Here is a 14,459-nt window from a genome sequence, read left to right on the forward strand (position 1 = left end):
GTATTCATTTAATGTATTTATACCCCACATTATCCCCACAGACATGCAGGCTCAATGTGGCTTACATAAACCGGAGAGAACTCCGGCTGATATCAGATACAAATGAGAATAGTAGAGTAGAAGGGCAAGAAAGAAAAGATACTTTACACATAACAGTACAAAAGAATAGGACTAAACAGGATCCACGTATGCCAGCTGGCAGAGGCGATAGTCCTATATTGTTCCTGGAGAAAATGCTTTGCTAAACAGATGCGTTTTTAGTGCCTTGCGAAAGGTAAGGTAGTCTCTCTGGTGATGTCTCTAGGAAGTGCATTCCATAGTTGCGCACTGATGAAGGGAAAGCTTGACGCCTGAATAGATCCGTGCTTACAGCCTTTCCAGCTGGGATAGTGCAAGGTGAGATATAATTTTAAGGACGGGTCAGCATTTCTGGTTGGCAAGTCAATCATATTCAGCATGTAACTGGGGACATCCCCGTTGACGATTTTGTGAACCATGGTGCAAACCTTGAATTCAATGCGCTCCTTGATCGGAAGCCAGTGAAGTTTAGCAAGAAGAGGCGTCGCGCTATCGAACCGGGCTTTATTGAAGACAAGTCTCGCTGCTGAATTTTGGACAGTCCGTAGTTTTCTCAAGACAGTGCCCTTACACCCTGCTAATGTATCATTGCAGTAGTCCGTGTGACAAAGCACCAATGATTGTACCATATTTCTAAAGAGTGGTCTTGGGAAGAGGTGGCGTACTCGCTCTCTTTTTCATCAAGCACTGCTATTTCCTCCCCTCCCCCTCCCCACAGTCAGTTTGAACTTCGTGGGTGTAGCTTGGATCTCTTTCAGGGAGAGAAAACTAACAACTTATAGCAGCAGCTTCAGAGAGCATTTTCCATCTCACAGATAGGCTGCAGAGAATACCTTCTCCTGCTTTAGACTTAGTCCCGCCCACCCTACCCCTCTACCCACCCACCCCACCCCTCTACCCACCCACCCCTAGAGTGACATGTCTTATATAACCTCCCTACTTTTACCTCACCCATTTCTATTCTTCTATCACCTTCTCCCACTACTCCAACCAGAGTTACACCTAATCACACTGACCACCCTTCAACATCTTCAGTCCTTCTGTGACTGTTCTCTTGTGCTTGACTGCTTAAATATTTTAAATTTAAATGCTTTACTTTTTGTCTATTAGATTGTAAGCTCTTTGAGCAGGGACTGTCTTTCTTCTGTGTTTGTACAGCGCTGCGTACACTTTGTAGCACTCTAGAAATGTTAAATAGTAGTAGTAGTTAGCAAGGATCAGAGTAAATAAGTTAATTAGCAGGTGAGCTAATTCTGCAGCGAAAGTGAGATTCCTTTTGAACTGCACTGAGAAACAATAAGATACCTTCATAAGTCCCTTGATTTAATTACAGTATGTAATAGTATTAGATTCTCAATGGTTTCATCATCTCCGTACCGCTCCCACCCACCCTCATTAAAAAAAAAAAATCGGCAAGCCCAATCCATACCAATATTCCCTACAAAAACCATCACAAAACAATGTCTTTATGTGGATGTTTATTAAAGCAAATAAAATCCCAACTTACTATTTATAGACAGAACATTAGCTAACAAAACATAATGAAAATGTAAAAAACAAAAGAAAAACACAAGTAATTTTATTTATCTTCGTTTCTGGAAAATGTTGCCACGTCCCATTCCACGACCTCTTCCTCTTGCCGCCACTGAAGGTTAAAAAAAAAAAAGAGTAAGTTGCATGTCTGGTATATCACACTTTCTACAGCTTCAGTGGGCAACAGGCTGTAAAGAGATGGCAGCATACCAAGGGGTAGGGATGGGGGTCTCTTATGCACCATTAATCTTTGAAATCAAAGTCAGACTAGAATCTACAGTCGAGGGCTAGCTGGGTCCTCTCCCAGTGATGAAAACCTCAGTTGCCCCTTTGAAGCCTCAAACTGAATTTTTTTGTGGATTTAGTTTGCACCTTTTCATTGGCTACATTCAAATACGGTTAAGTATTTCTCTATCACCAGAGGACTCACAATCTAAGGGGTCCTTTTAATAAGCTGCGGGAAAAAGGGCCCTGTGCTGGCGACAGGGGTCATTTTTCCCGCAGCCAGTAAAACAAGAAAAAAAGAAATGGCCACGCAGTGAAATAACTCTCACCACATGGCCATGCGGCGGGGAGCCCTTACCACCCACCCACTGAAGTGACGATAAGTGCTCTGGTGCCACCAGGTAGCGCACAGCAATACCTGATTACTGCCAGGTTACCGCCGCACTAGCCATTTCTGGGGGGGGGGGGGGGGTCTTTTCCTCTGGAAATGGCACGCGCTCGGGGCAGGACTACCGCTAGAGGTCACGTTGGACCGGCGGTAGTCCCGAATGATCGAGCAGTAAGCTCAGGTTGGGCTTTCCGCCACTCTGTAAAAGGGTCCCCTAAGTTTGTACCTGAGGTAATAAAGGGTTAAATGAGTTGCCCAAGACCTCAAGAAGCCACAGTAAAATTTGAACCCTAGCTTCCCTGATTCTCAGCCCTCTGCCCAAACCATGTGGCTACTCCATTACTCTCCATTACACATGGGTCTGCTTAATGTGCAGTTAGCCAGTGGAAATAACACCTCTTCTCTCATACTGAGATACACAACTTAGTTGAAGGCTGTTGAAATGGTCAACATCAGCCTCAATTGAACAAAGTGGGAGGAGGAGGAGCTGGGACAGTCTACACTGACACCCTTTCCCTAACAATCAATCAATCTACAGCAATTCCATCAGGCACTGAATATTTTCATACAAAGGGAGCAAATAAACTGGTTTATGGTTGGGCAATCACATCCTCAAATTGTAGGAAGATTTTATTTTTAAAGACTTCTATCAATTGCCTTTCTCTTTTGGTTGTAGGTGACTGTAGTATGTTGACCAGACTCCTAATTTTTTTCCATTGCTATTACTTGAGACAATGTCAACAGTGCAACCTGAATAGGCATTGGAATCTTTCCAGATTTTGCCTCGCTCCCCAGGCTGGTCACACTTTCGATTTGTTACTTCAGAGGCTTTTAACTCGAGTACTACGACACAGGGAGTTCAATATATATTTTTTGTGCTATAGAGGTGGCACTTGTCCCTAGTAGACTGTGAGGAGTTAGGTGGGAGTGAGTTTGTGGATTGTTTCCCATACCTGTCATGTAATATCGCCTCCCATCATTAAATGTCAAATTAAAATCCGCACCCAACAACAGACTACCTTCCACAAGAGACAGCTAAGCTTCTCACAGAAGGGCACCTGTTCCTCACTGGGTACAAAGACACTGAAGGGTAAACACCTCAGTACCTAAAGAAACTATAAACAGAACATATCTCCCTCCCTTATCTCTACCTTTTTAACCTGCCAAGGTTGAGAAGAGGATAATGCAATTAAGACCCCCCCTGAATTTTCTTCTGCCAGTGATTGGAAGCAAGGTATAAAGGTAGGATATTTCCCATGTTGACATAGCTGTTCATAGAAGGGCAAAAGATGTATCTCCTGACTAAAATACACATCAGCCCTCAAGCACACCAATTTCTTAAACGAGTTATAAGAACATAAGAGTAGCCATACTGGATCAGACCAATGGTCCATCTAGCCCAGTATCATATATCCAAACAGTGGCAAAGCCAGGTCACAAGTACATGGCAGAAACCCAATTAGTAGCAACATTCCATACTACCAATCCTGGGACAAGCAGTTGCTTCCCCATATCTGTCTCAGTTCCAGAGCTTACATAAGTACATAAGTAGTGCCATACTGGGAAAGACCAAAGGTCCATCTAGCCCAGCATCCTGTCACCGACAGTGGCCAATCCAGGTCAAGGGCACCTGGCACGCTCCCCAAACGTAAAAACATTCCAGACAAGTTGTACCTAAAAATGAGCTTAACCATTCATTGAGTGAAAAATATTTCCTCCTATTTAATTTTAAAAGTATTTCAATGTAACTTCATTGAGTGTCCCCTAATCTTTATACTTTTGAAACACGTTAAAAAAAATTTGACTTACTTCTACTTGTTCTAAACCACTCAGGATTTTTTTCTAGACCTCAATTCTATCTCCCCTCATCCATTTCTTTTCAAAGCTGAAAAGCCCTACCTATTTAGCCTTTCCTCATACAAGAGGCGTTCCATCCCCTTTATCATTTTGATCGCTCTTCTTTGAACCTTTTCTATTTCCGCCATACCTTTTTTGAGATATGGCGACCAGAACTGAATGCAATACTCAAGGTGCGGTCACAACATGGAGTGATACAGGCATTATAGTATTTTCAGTCGTATTCACCATCCCTTTCCTAATAATTCCTAGCATCCTGTTTGCTTTTTTGGCCACCGCCACACATTAAGCAGAAGATTTCAGCGTATTATCTACGACACCTAGATCTTTTTCTTGAGTGCTGACCCCCAAGGTGGACCCTAGCATCACGTATCTCTGATTTGGATTATTCTTTCCAATGTGCATCACGTTGTATTTGTCCACATTAAATTTCATCTGCCATTTGGATGCCCAGTCTTCCAATTTCCTAAGGTCTTCCTGCAATATTTCACAGTCCAAACGTGTTTTAACAACCTTGAATAGTTTTGTGTCATCTGCAAATTTAATCACCTCACTCGTCGTTCCGATTTCATATAATTTATAAATATATTAAATAGCACCAGTCCCAGTAATGATCCCTGCGGAACTCCACTGTTCACCCTCCTCCACTGAGGAGGAATGACCACTTAACCCTACCCTCTATTTTCTGTCCCATAACCAATTCCTAATCCACATCAGAACCTTGCCTCCTATCCCATAACTTTGCTGGCAAATTTAAGCCCTTGATATTCAAATTTAAAAGTTAAAAGGTCCATCGACATAACCCTAAAAGGTAGGCCTGCCCCATTTCCCCTTTTTGTATCACATTACTACGTCCCTGCCTATATGAGAAAAGCTCTGCATGCTGCCCCATGGCATTCCCAAATTACCACCCCCTACATTCACCATTTCTGGCCAAGCCCTCCCCCCCCCCCCCCCCCCGAGTGATGTGCCAGATTGAGGAAGTGTGTCCCTACTGCCAACCCTAAACTAAAAATAACAAATATAAAAATAACTTATGAAATTGAATATGTTTGAAAATAATCTAACACTCAACTTTATAGGCAAGTACCTAGAAATAACATCACTGAGCTGCACTAGGCTTCAAGAAAATATTTAGAAAACAGCATCTCACGCAGCAAATGTAGCCCCACCAGGACAAATCAACCAAGGTTGCAAATCAAATTAGCCAAGTCTTATGTTGCCACTGCACCCTGCAAACAGGCATCCGATTGCTGACATTTCAGATGTCCTTTTCCAGCGGCGACTTGTTTCCATCTGAGTTCCCCTCTAAAGCTTAAAGTGGCCCTCAGCAGCTTGGGGGGGGGGGGCTGCGGCACTGAGAGGTCTGCTTCTGGAAGTCTCTTGTGCTTCAGAAAGAGTACAGACATGGTGTAACTTGCCATCTTTATAAAAGAGCAGTAAAAGGGATATTGCGTTTGTATTTTACTCCCTGGGCTCGCAGCTTTTGTGTAAGTGGCCTCAACTTCTATCTCCAAATTAGACTAGCTGAGGCCAAATCCCGATATATCTCGATCAAATAAGAATCCTAGGGGAAGTGCTCAGTAGCCCTGGCCTTGTGTAGTATCTTTTTTAAAAGTTTATATTCGCCAAAGCAGGCTACAATATCCTTTGGTTTACGGTGCACCCAATGCCCTGTGTGCCCTTTCAATATGTATTGAGACTGTGTCCACAATGGATTGATTCTCACACAGCCAAGCTTGAATTTCTGCTAAGGAGTCGGTGCCGGGATGTGCTGGGGAGACCACATTCGAGAAAAGATCTACCTGCAACACCTCTGCCAAAAGCTTCAAGTCTGATAAGGATACACCGCTGGTGCCGTCCACATGGTGCCTCCCATACAGGGAAACTATCAAATCAACCGGCCAGTGGATGGCACTCATCTCTATCAGTAGGGCTGGTCACAACAAGAATAATTAATCAAAATAATCAGATGGCTCCAGATTACCGCTGTATCAGTGAAACTCCTACGGGGTTGCTCAGAGCTAGCTCATTAGGCAGCCATCCCAGACGGTGATGTCACATCCTATCAGATTAGCTAATTGTAACGTTTTGGTGATCCCAACCGTTACCTAGCTGTGTCTTGACACCTCTCAATTTGGCATTTTTTTGAGGGGGTAAGCAAACATGTGGACAATGGGGAGCCGGTTGATATTGTATATCTGGATTTTCAGAAGGCGTTTGACAAAGTGCCGCACGAAAGACTCCTGAAGAAATTGCAGAGTCATGGAATCGGAGGTAGGGTATTATTATGGATTAAGAACTGGTTGAAAGATAGGAAGCAGAGAGTAGGATTGCGTGGCCAGTATTCTCAGTGGAGGAGGGTAGTTAGTGGGGTCCCGCAGGGGTCTGTGCTGGGTCCGTTGCTTTTTAATGTATTTATAAATGACCTAGAGATGGGAATAACTAGTGAGGTAATTAAATTCGCCGATGACACAAAATTATTCAGGGTCGTCAAGTCGCAGGAGGAATGTGAACGATTACAGGAGGACCTTGCGAGACTGGGAGAATGGGCGTGCAAGTGGCAGATGAAGTTCAATGTTGACAAGTTCAAAGTGATGCATGTGGGTAAGAGGAACCCGAATTATAGCTACGTCTTGCAAGGTTCCGCGTTAGGAGTTACGGATCAAGAAAGGGATCTGGGTGTCGTCGTCGATGATACGCTGAAACCTTCTGCTCAGTGTGCTGCTGCGGCTAGGAAAGCGAATAGAATGTTGGGTGTTATTAGGAAGGGTATGGAGTCCAGGTGTGCGGATGTTATAATGCCGTTGTATCGCTCCATGGTGCGACCGCACCTGGAGTATTGTGTTCAGTACTGGTCTCCGTATCTCAAAAAAGATATAGTAGAATTGGAAAAGGTACAGCGAAGGGCGACGAAAATGATAGTGGGGATGGGACGACTTTCCTATGAAGAGAGGCTGAGAAGGCTAGGGCTTTTCAGCTTGGAGAAGAGACGGCTGAGGGGAGATATGATAGAAGTGTATAAAATAATGAGTGGAATGGATCGGGTGGATGTGAAGCGACTGTTCACGCTATCCAAAAATACTAGGACTAGAGGGCATGAGTTGAAGCTACAGTGTGGTAAATTTAAAACGAATCGGAGAAAATTTTTCTTCACCCAACATGTAATTAGACTCTGGAATTCGTTGCCGGAGAACGTGGTACGGGCGGTTAGCTTGACGGAGTTTAAAAAGGGGTTAGATAGATTCCTAAAGGACAAGTCCATAGACCGCTATTAAATGGACTTGGAAAAATTCCGCATTTTTAGGTATAACTTGTCTGGAATGTTTTTACGTTTGGGGAGCGTGCCAGGTGCCCTTGACCTGGATTGGCCACTGTCGGTGACAGGATGCTGGGCTAGATGGACCTTTGGTCTTTCCCAGTATGGCACTACTTATGTACTAATATCTTCCACACGATCTCTGCTTTCAAAGTGGCTCTGAAGACCTTGCCTTTCATTTTCATTTTTTTTGTTTCTATAAATTTTTATTAATAAAGCAAATACAAGATTCACATGACAAAGGTACCCCCATAATCCTTCTTCCACCCTAAACTCCCTCACCCTCACAAAACAATTAGTTCACAAGGAACAGTATCGAGGGGTACACCGTGGTTCTTCAGTTTCCCCCCTCCATCACACCATTTTCTTTCTTTTTTTCGTACTGTCAAGGATTATTATGTTGTGCGAGATTCATCCGGCCCTTTTGTGTGTTATTGTCAAGTTTGTTTTTACATGAAGTTTTTTCCCATTCCCTCACTATTGTTCAGTAAACTGCCTTGATGTCAATTTGATGCTTTAAAAAATACTCACAATACATACATACATACTTGTAGGGACAGCACTGGCATACTGACATAAAATTAAGGCAAAACTATCAGCTCCAGAGTTTCAGCACCTACACTCTGTATTCAGATTTCTGGTAAAGAAAGCTGAGCATCTTGTGCAGAAGCACAAAAATCATACTGCTATCACGAAACTGGCCAAGGACTATTCGTATAGAATTTAAAAATAGCAACGTACTGAGAGACTTTTGCACAGTGAGAGCAGAGGAGAGGACCTTACGATACTGGAAGACTGGGCGTCTAAATGCCAGATGACGTTTAATGTGAGCAAGTGCAAAGTGATGCATGTGGGAAAGGAACCCGAATTATAGCTACGTCATGCAAGGTTCAACATTAGGAGTCACAGACCAAGAAAGGGATCTAGGTGTCGTTGTTGATGATACGTTGAAACCTTCTGCTCAGTGTTCTGCTGCGGCTAAGAAAGCAAATAGAATGTTAGGTATTATTAGGAAAGGAATGGAAAACAAAAATGAGGATGTTATAATGCCTTTGTATCGCACCATGGTGCGGACCACACCTCGAATATTGTGTTCAATTCTGGTCGCCGTATCTCAAAAAAGATATAGTGGAATTAGAAAACGTGCAGAGAAGGGTGACGAAAATGATAAAGGGGATGGGACGACTTCCCTATGAGGAAAGACTAAAGCGGCTAGGGCTCTTCAGCATGGAGAAAAGGCAGCTGAGGGGAGATATGATAGAGGTCTATAAAATAATGAGTGGAGTGGAACGGTTAGATGTGAAGCGTCTGTTTACGCTTTCCAAAAATACTACGACTAGGCGGTATGCAATGAAGCTACAATGTTGTCAATTTAAAACGAATCGGAGAAAATTTTCTTCACTCAACGTGTAATTAAACTCTGGAATTCATTGCCAGAGAATGTGGCAAAGGCGTTTAGCTTAGCGGAGTTTCAAAAAGGTTTGGACAGCTTCCTAAAGAAAAAGTCCATATACCATTATTAAATGAACATGGGGAAAATCCACTATTTCTGGGATAAGCAGTATAGAATGTTTTGTACTTTTTTGGGATCTTGCCAGGTATTTGTGACCTGGATTGGCCACTGTTGGAAACAGGATGCTGGGCTTGATGGACCTTTGGTGTTTCCCAGTAAGGCAATACTTATGCATGTACTTATGACAGCAGAATGAAATTTTATAGCCAATCCTTCCCAACTGCATCAGAAATATATAAAGGGAAAAAAAATCCAATGTCCCCAGACCCTTCTTTCAGAAGACTAAAGAACATTTTGCTAGTTGCTACTCCCCCAGTACCCACCTTGAGCTTTAAGAATAGCGGCTTTGCCTCTCCCAGCCCCAGAGCCCTGGTTTTTGTTCTTCATGCTCTTTAACATTGGTGCATTTTTCAACATGTCCGGTAAAATAAGAAAGCGTATTTTGCTGCCTCTGATGTACACCTGCTCCAGCTGTGCCACTCGACCATCTCTGTATGTCACTGTAATGTTAGACATCTGGCAGAGAGAAAACCCACATTAGAACCCATCATGGGTACATAAAGAGTTAAAACCAATTCAAGCATGCCATTCAACTACACCCTCCCTAAAATCTGTCATCCTATATCAAGCAAGGATTTTCTGAACTTCTATCACAGTATAAAATTACAGCAGGAAGAATATATTTTAAGTGATAGGAAACAGAACAGATATTACCACAGACAATTTACACACTTAAAGCACTGGCTTTGCTATCCAAAGAGCAGACTTCACTTTCATTGTTGTTCGCCACTAAAATCTACATTAGAGCACCCCTTTCCTACCAGGACTTGACAATGCTTTGTTCAAAGGTAGATGGAGAAATATGAACTATACCTGACAGTTCATGTTATCTTCAGCTTCTATAAGCTTGCCCCGGTACACCTCCCCTGTATTGGTCTCACATGTTACAATATGACCTTCTGCCTCATGCAGAACTTTGATGGGCACTCCAATAGACATAGCCGTAAGTGTGCAGACAACGTTATAAACCTGTAATAAAATACAATAATAAATCATAAGACAAAAAAACTATAACATTCGACTTAACCGTGCGTGTCTAGTTATAGACTTTCCCCACTCATCACAGATACCTGGAGCTACATGGATAGGTAGAACAAAACAGTTGGCGCTATAGATATTTGGGGGGCTGGGGAAAACAGCTATCGGTATTGGGGGGGGGGAGAGAGAACAGGGGAACTGGAACTGCAGGAAAGAACAGCCAGAGGTAGACAGAGAAGGATAGTAGAAGGAGAGAGAGCATGAGAGCTAGCAACAAATGGATGGGAGGATAATAAGCAGATAGCTGAAACTACAATAGGAGGATGTGACAAGGCGGTGGCCGTAGCTAGAAGGTTGTTAGGCTGTATAGAGAGAGGTGTGACCAGCAGAAGAAAGGGGGTGTTGATGCCCCTGTATAAGTCATCGGTGAGGCCCCACCTGGAGTATTGTGTTCAGTTTTGGAGGTCGTATCTTGTTAAGGATGTAAAAAGAATTGAAGCGGTGCAAAGAAAAGCTACGAGAATGGTATGGGATTTGCATTACAAGACGTATGAGGAGAGACTTGCTGAACTAAATATGTATACTCTGGAGGAAAGGAGAAACAGGGGTGATATGATACAGACGTTCAAATATTTGAAAGGTATTAATCCACAAACTAACCTTTTCCAGAGATGGGAAGATGGTAGAACGAGAGGACATGAAATGAGATTGAAGGGGGGCAGACTCAAGAAAAATGTCAGGAAGTATTTTTTTCACAAAGAGAGTAGTGGATGCTTGGAATGCCCTCCCGCAGGAGGTGGTGGAAATGAAAACGGTAACGGAATTCAAACATACGTGGGATAAGCATAAAGGAATCCTGTGCCGAAGGAATGGATCCTCAGGAGCTTAGTCAAGATCGGGAGGCGGGGCTGGTGGTTGGGAGGCGGGGATAGTGCTGGGCAGACTTATACGGTCTGTGCCAGAGCCGGTGGTGGGAAGCGGGACTGGTGGTTGGAAGGCGGGGATAGTGCTGGTTGTACAGTGTGTGCCGGGGCTGGTGGTTGGGAGGCGGGGATAGTGCTGGGCAGACTTATACGGTCTGTGCCAGAGCCGGTGGTTGGGAGGCGGGGATAGTGCTGGGCAGACTTATACGGTCTGTGCCAGAGCCGGTGGTTGGGAGGCGGGGATAGTGCTGGGCAGACTTATACGGTCTGTGCCCTGAAGAGCACAGGTACAAATCAAAGTAGGGTATACACAAAAAGTAGCAAATATGAGTTATCTTGTTGGGCAGACTGGATGGACCGTGCAGGTCTTTTTCTGCCGTCATCTACTGTTACTATGTAAGAGGACAGTAAATGGAGGAGGGATCAGAAGGAAGCTGGAGTTACAGAGCAAGGCATTGAAGAGGAGAGTTAGCAATAAATGCAGGGGGAAAATAATCAGAGGAAAGTATTACGAAGGGTTATGGGGATTGTAGGAAAGGAGGGAAGGCAGTACACAGAGAAAGAAAGCACAAACACTACAAGGAGTTGCCATTGTAGGAGGGAGAGAAGGCGGTAAATGGAGAGGAGCTGGAATTGCAGGATGGGGTGTAGGAGAGGAAAGTAAAAGGAGGGGAATGAGATTATGGAAGAGGGGTATAAGAGAGGAGATAGAGGTAAGACCACAAATGGAAGAGGATAAAACAAGGACAGCTGAAACCGCGAAAAGTCAGAACCCAGCCCCTCCGGACAAACCTTCTTACCGCGTATCCACTAAATCAAGCCGCCTTCCCCTCTCACTCGCGTTTCCGGAATGTGCCTCCCGCTCACCGTCGTGCTAGCGTCTTTCCTATCCCAGAGGGCACCGCTGAGAGGATACGGAAATAGGCTTCCACATTGCTCTTCTCGATGATGGTGCACCAGATGGTGGCCGACGGGAAACGGGTCGTACGCAGTAGCGTTCCGGCCTGCATTAACTATCTTTAGTCCGACATGTAGGAATGAATGGTGAAGTGCCTGCGCCTTAGTCAAAAGGCAATTATTAGAATAGGTAAAGGTAATATAAAGAAATTAAACAAAACATTACAAAGAAATTAGATACCTTTTTAAAATGTCTTTGATTGTTTAGCTTCCAAAGGCAATACCTTCTTCAGATCAGACAAATATCAAATAGGTGGGAAAATGTGAGATACAAATGCAATAAATAAATAAATAAATGTTAGGAGGTATTATAAAATCTCCTTGATATAAGTGAAACACAAGAGCATTACAATGACAGTCTTGCACTGAGGAAAAATAAAATAAATAGCTGATAGTAGCATAGGGTTAATTAACTAATTAATATAACAAAATTCTGGCACAAGTTACACCAAAGCTGTGTGTTAGACCAGCACGACCATCTTCCTGAACCTATGGGACGAGGAGAGCCGCACAATACTGGACAAAATAGCACTAGAGTGTAGATAGAATGTATTTGGATACAGGCAGCAGATGATGTTTTGTATATTCCTGAGAATCTAGCATGTGATGTTTTTGTTCTTTCCTGAGAAAGTAGCAGAATAGCAGGTGATGTTTGTACATTCCTGAGCAGGTTCACGAGCTGTTCATGTAGAGTTGTTCTTGTAAGCAATGCATGATCATGGTTGTGTAAGCAAAATGTAACCAATAGTAATGATAATACATGTAATATCCATGAATATTCATAGAGTATATAAGAAGGGGATTGACTCCCAAATAAAGAGTTTTTTGCCCAGACACACGAGAGGAGAGTTATTTTGCAACATCTGGTGATCCCCGACGTGATCGGTGAAAACGTGACGTACTTACTACGACTGGAACAGTCAGCGCGCCATTCCTTCTACGGAACACTGTAAGTATGGGGGGAAATTTAACATCATCACATAAACAACATGCACAGGAGCTATATACTATAACGCAAAGATATGGTTCCTCCCGAAATCCAATAACTCTTAAAGATATAGAGCGTTTAATTGAGGAAATAGTTTGTCAATGTCCCTGGTATCCAGAGAAGGGATCATTCGATCCTCAAACATGGGAAAAGATAGGGCAGCAGTTTCGTTTAGAGCCTAGAGTTTCGACTCCTATATTATTGACTTGGAGAGAGATATATTCTACTATAGTAATTCTCTCTTCTGGATTGACAGGCATTACTAACGAAAATATATCCAACAAATTGCCAGGCAAGACCTGGTCTCTTTTACCTCCCGCGACTCTTGGACCTACACCTTCTCCTCCTTCTTGTCGGCTGGCCACCGATATGGGAAGGGAAGAGCAAAACAAAACTCCTGACTTTACTACTACTACCCCTAATAAACCAATTGAAAATATCCAAAACAACAACGCTAATGATAGCGTTATTATTACCAAAACACCAAAGAGCGTAGAACGACCTAGTTTAATTCAATTAGGTATACAGCAAGCACGAAAAAATGGTGAATTCATTTGGAACGATGATCTATGGGATAATTCGGAACCTAATCCTAATTTATACCCAGTTACTAGAACTACAACAATAGAGGCAGGGAACGAAACACATCATGCAGAATGGACTGCTCTACCTTATCAAGTTTTGAGAGAATTACGTAGAGCTATCGTAGAATCAGGTTTAAAAAGTTCATTTGTTCAAGGCATGATAGAAGGGATTAGTAACGGTTACTTAATGACTCCAAAAGATTGGAAAGACCTTTTCCGTATGCTGTTAACTCCTGCGCAATATGTAGTGTGGGATAATGAATATAAGCAAGCAGCACAACTTATCACTGGGACTAATTTGGTGCCTGATCAAATTTATGGATCGGGACCATTTTCAACCCTCGATATGCAAATTCAACAAAACGATACCTGTTTTCAAGCCATAGGCACTTGTATCTTGCGAGCATTTAAAAGAACACCAGAAGGGAATAAACCAACAAAATCTTTTGCATCAATTAAACAGGGTGCAACCGAATCTTACCTTCAATTTGTTAATCGATTGCAGGAAGCTGTAACTAGGCAAATTGATAATCTTGATGCGCAAACAGAGTTATTGATTAAATTAGCCCAAGAAAATGCAAATTCAGATTGCAAAAAGGCATTGCAGACTGTAGCTCATCGCCCAGGAATTACTTTAGCAGATTTATTGAGCGCATGTGCAGATGTGGGGACTCATGGTTATTCTATGAATTTGTTAGCAGGAGCTATACAAAAGGTAATAAGCCACAGGGGACGTGTTTTAATTGTAAGAAACCAGGACATTTTCGAGCTCAGTGTAGAGCCCCAGGAGGGGGTGCCAACTTTGCAAAAGGACCTTCTCGACCTTCTCGAAAATGTCCTCGATGTCAAAAAGGATATCATTGGGCCAATCAATGTCGCTCTAATCCAATTAATTCCACACCGCCACCCCCAAAAAACTTTGCTCCGGGTTAACTCCTAACCTCGGTCCAAAGGGAGTGCAAGGGTCTTTTGCTCATAGTACTACTGCTACACAAGGTAGTGCAGGAATTGACCTTATTGCAGCGGAATGTAAAACTGCCATCTTACCTCATGAAG

The 14,459-nt window shown here is 43.1% G+C and overlaps 1 protein-coding gene across 2 annotated transcripts; it reads right to left on the reverse strand.

The window, feature by feature from the left end:
* Positions 1-1,541: 1,541 nt before the first annotated feature.
* On the reverse strand, positions 1,542-11,788 carry SNRPD3 (small nuclear ribonucleoprotein D3 polypeptide). Of its 2 annotated transcripts, none has more exons than XM_030220121.1 (4): positions 11,667-11,788; positions 9,787-9,942; positions 9,237-9,429; positions 1,542-1,723 (listed from the first exon to the last, which is right to left on the reverse strand). In XM_030220121.1, the coding sequence occupies exons 2-4, from the start codon at positions 9,910-9,912 to the stop codon at positions 1,662-1,664; spliced, it is 381 nt and encodes a 126-aa protein (XP_030075981.1). In that variant the 5' UTR covers positions 9,913-9,942; positions 11,667-11,788; the 3' UTR covers positions 1,542-1,661. The 2 variants fall into 2 exon arrangements, with proteins under 2 accessions (XP_030075981.1, XP_030075982.1); XM_030220122.1 differs by having other exon boundaries at positions 11,675-11,785.
* Between the last annotated feature and the right edge of the window lie 2,671 nt (positions 11,789-14,459).

Source organism: Microcaecilia unicolor, chromosome 11 (genome assembly GCF_901765095.1).
Source record: "Microcaecilia unicolor chromosome 11, aMicUni1.1, whole genome shotgun sequence".
NCBI classification, from domain to species: Eukaryota; Metazoa; Chordata; class Amphibia; order Gymnophiona; family Siphonopidae; genus Microcaecilia; species Microcaecilia unicolor.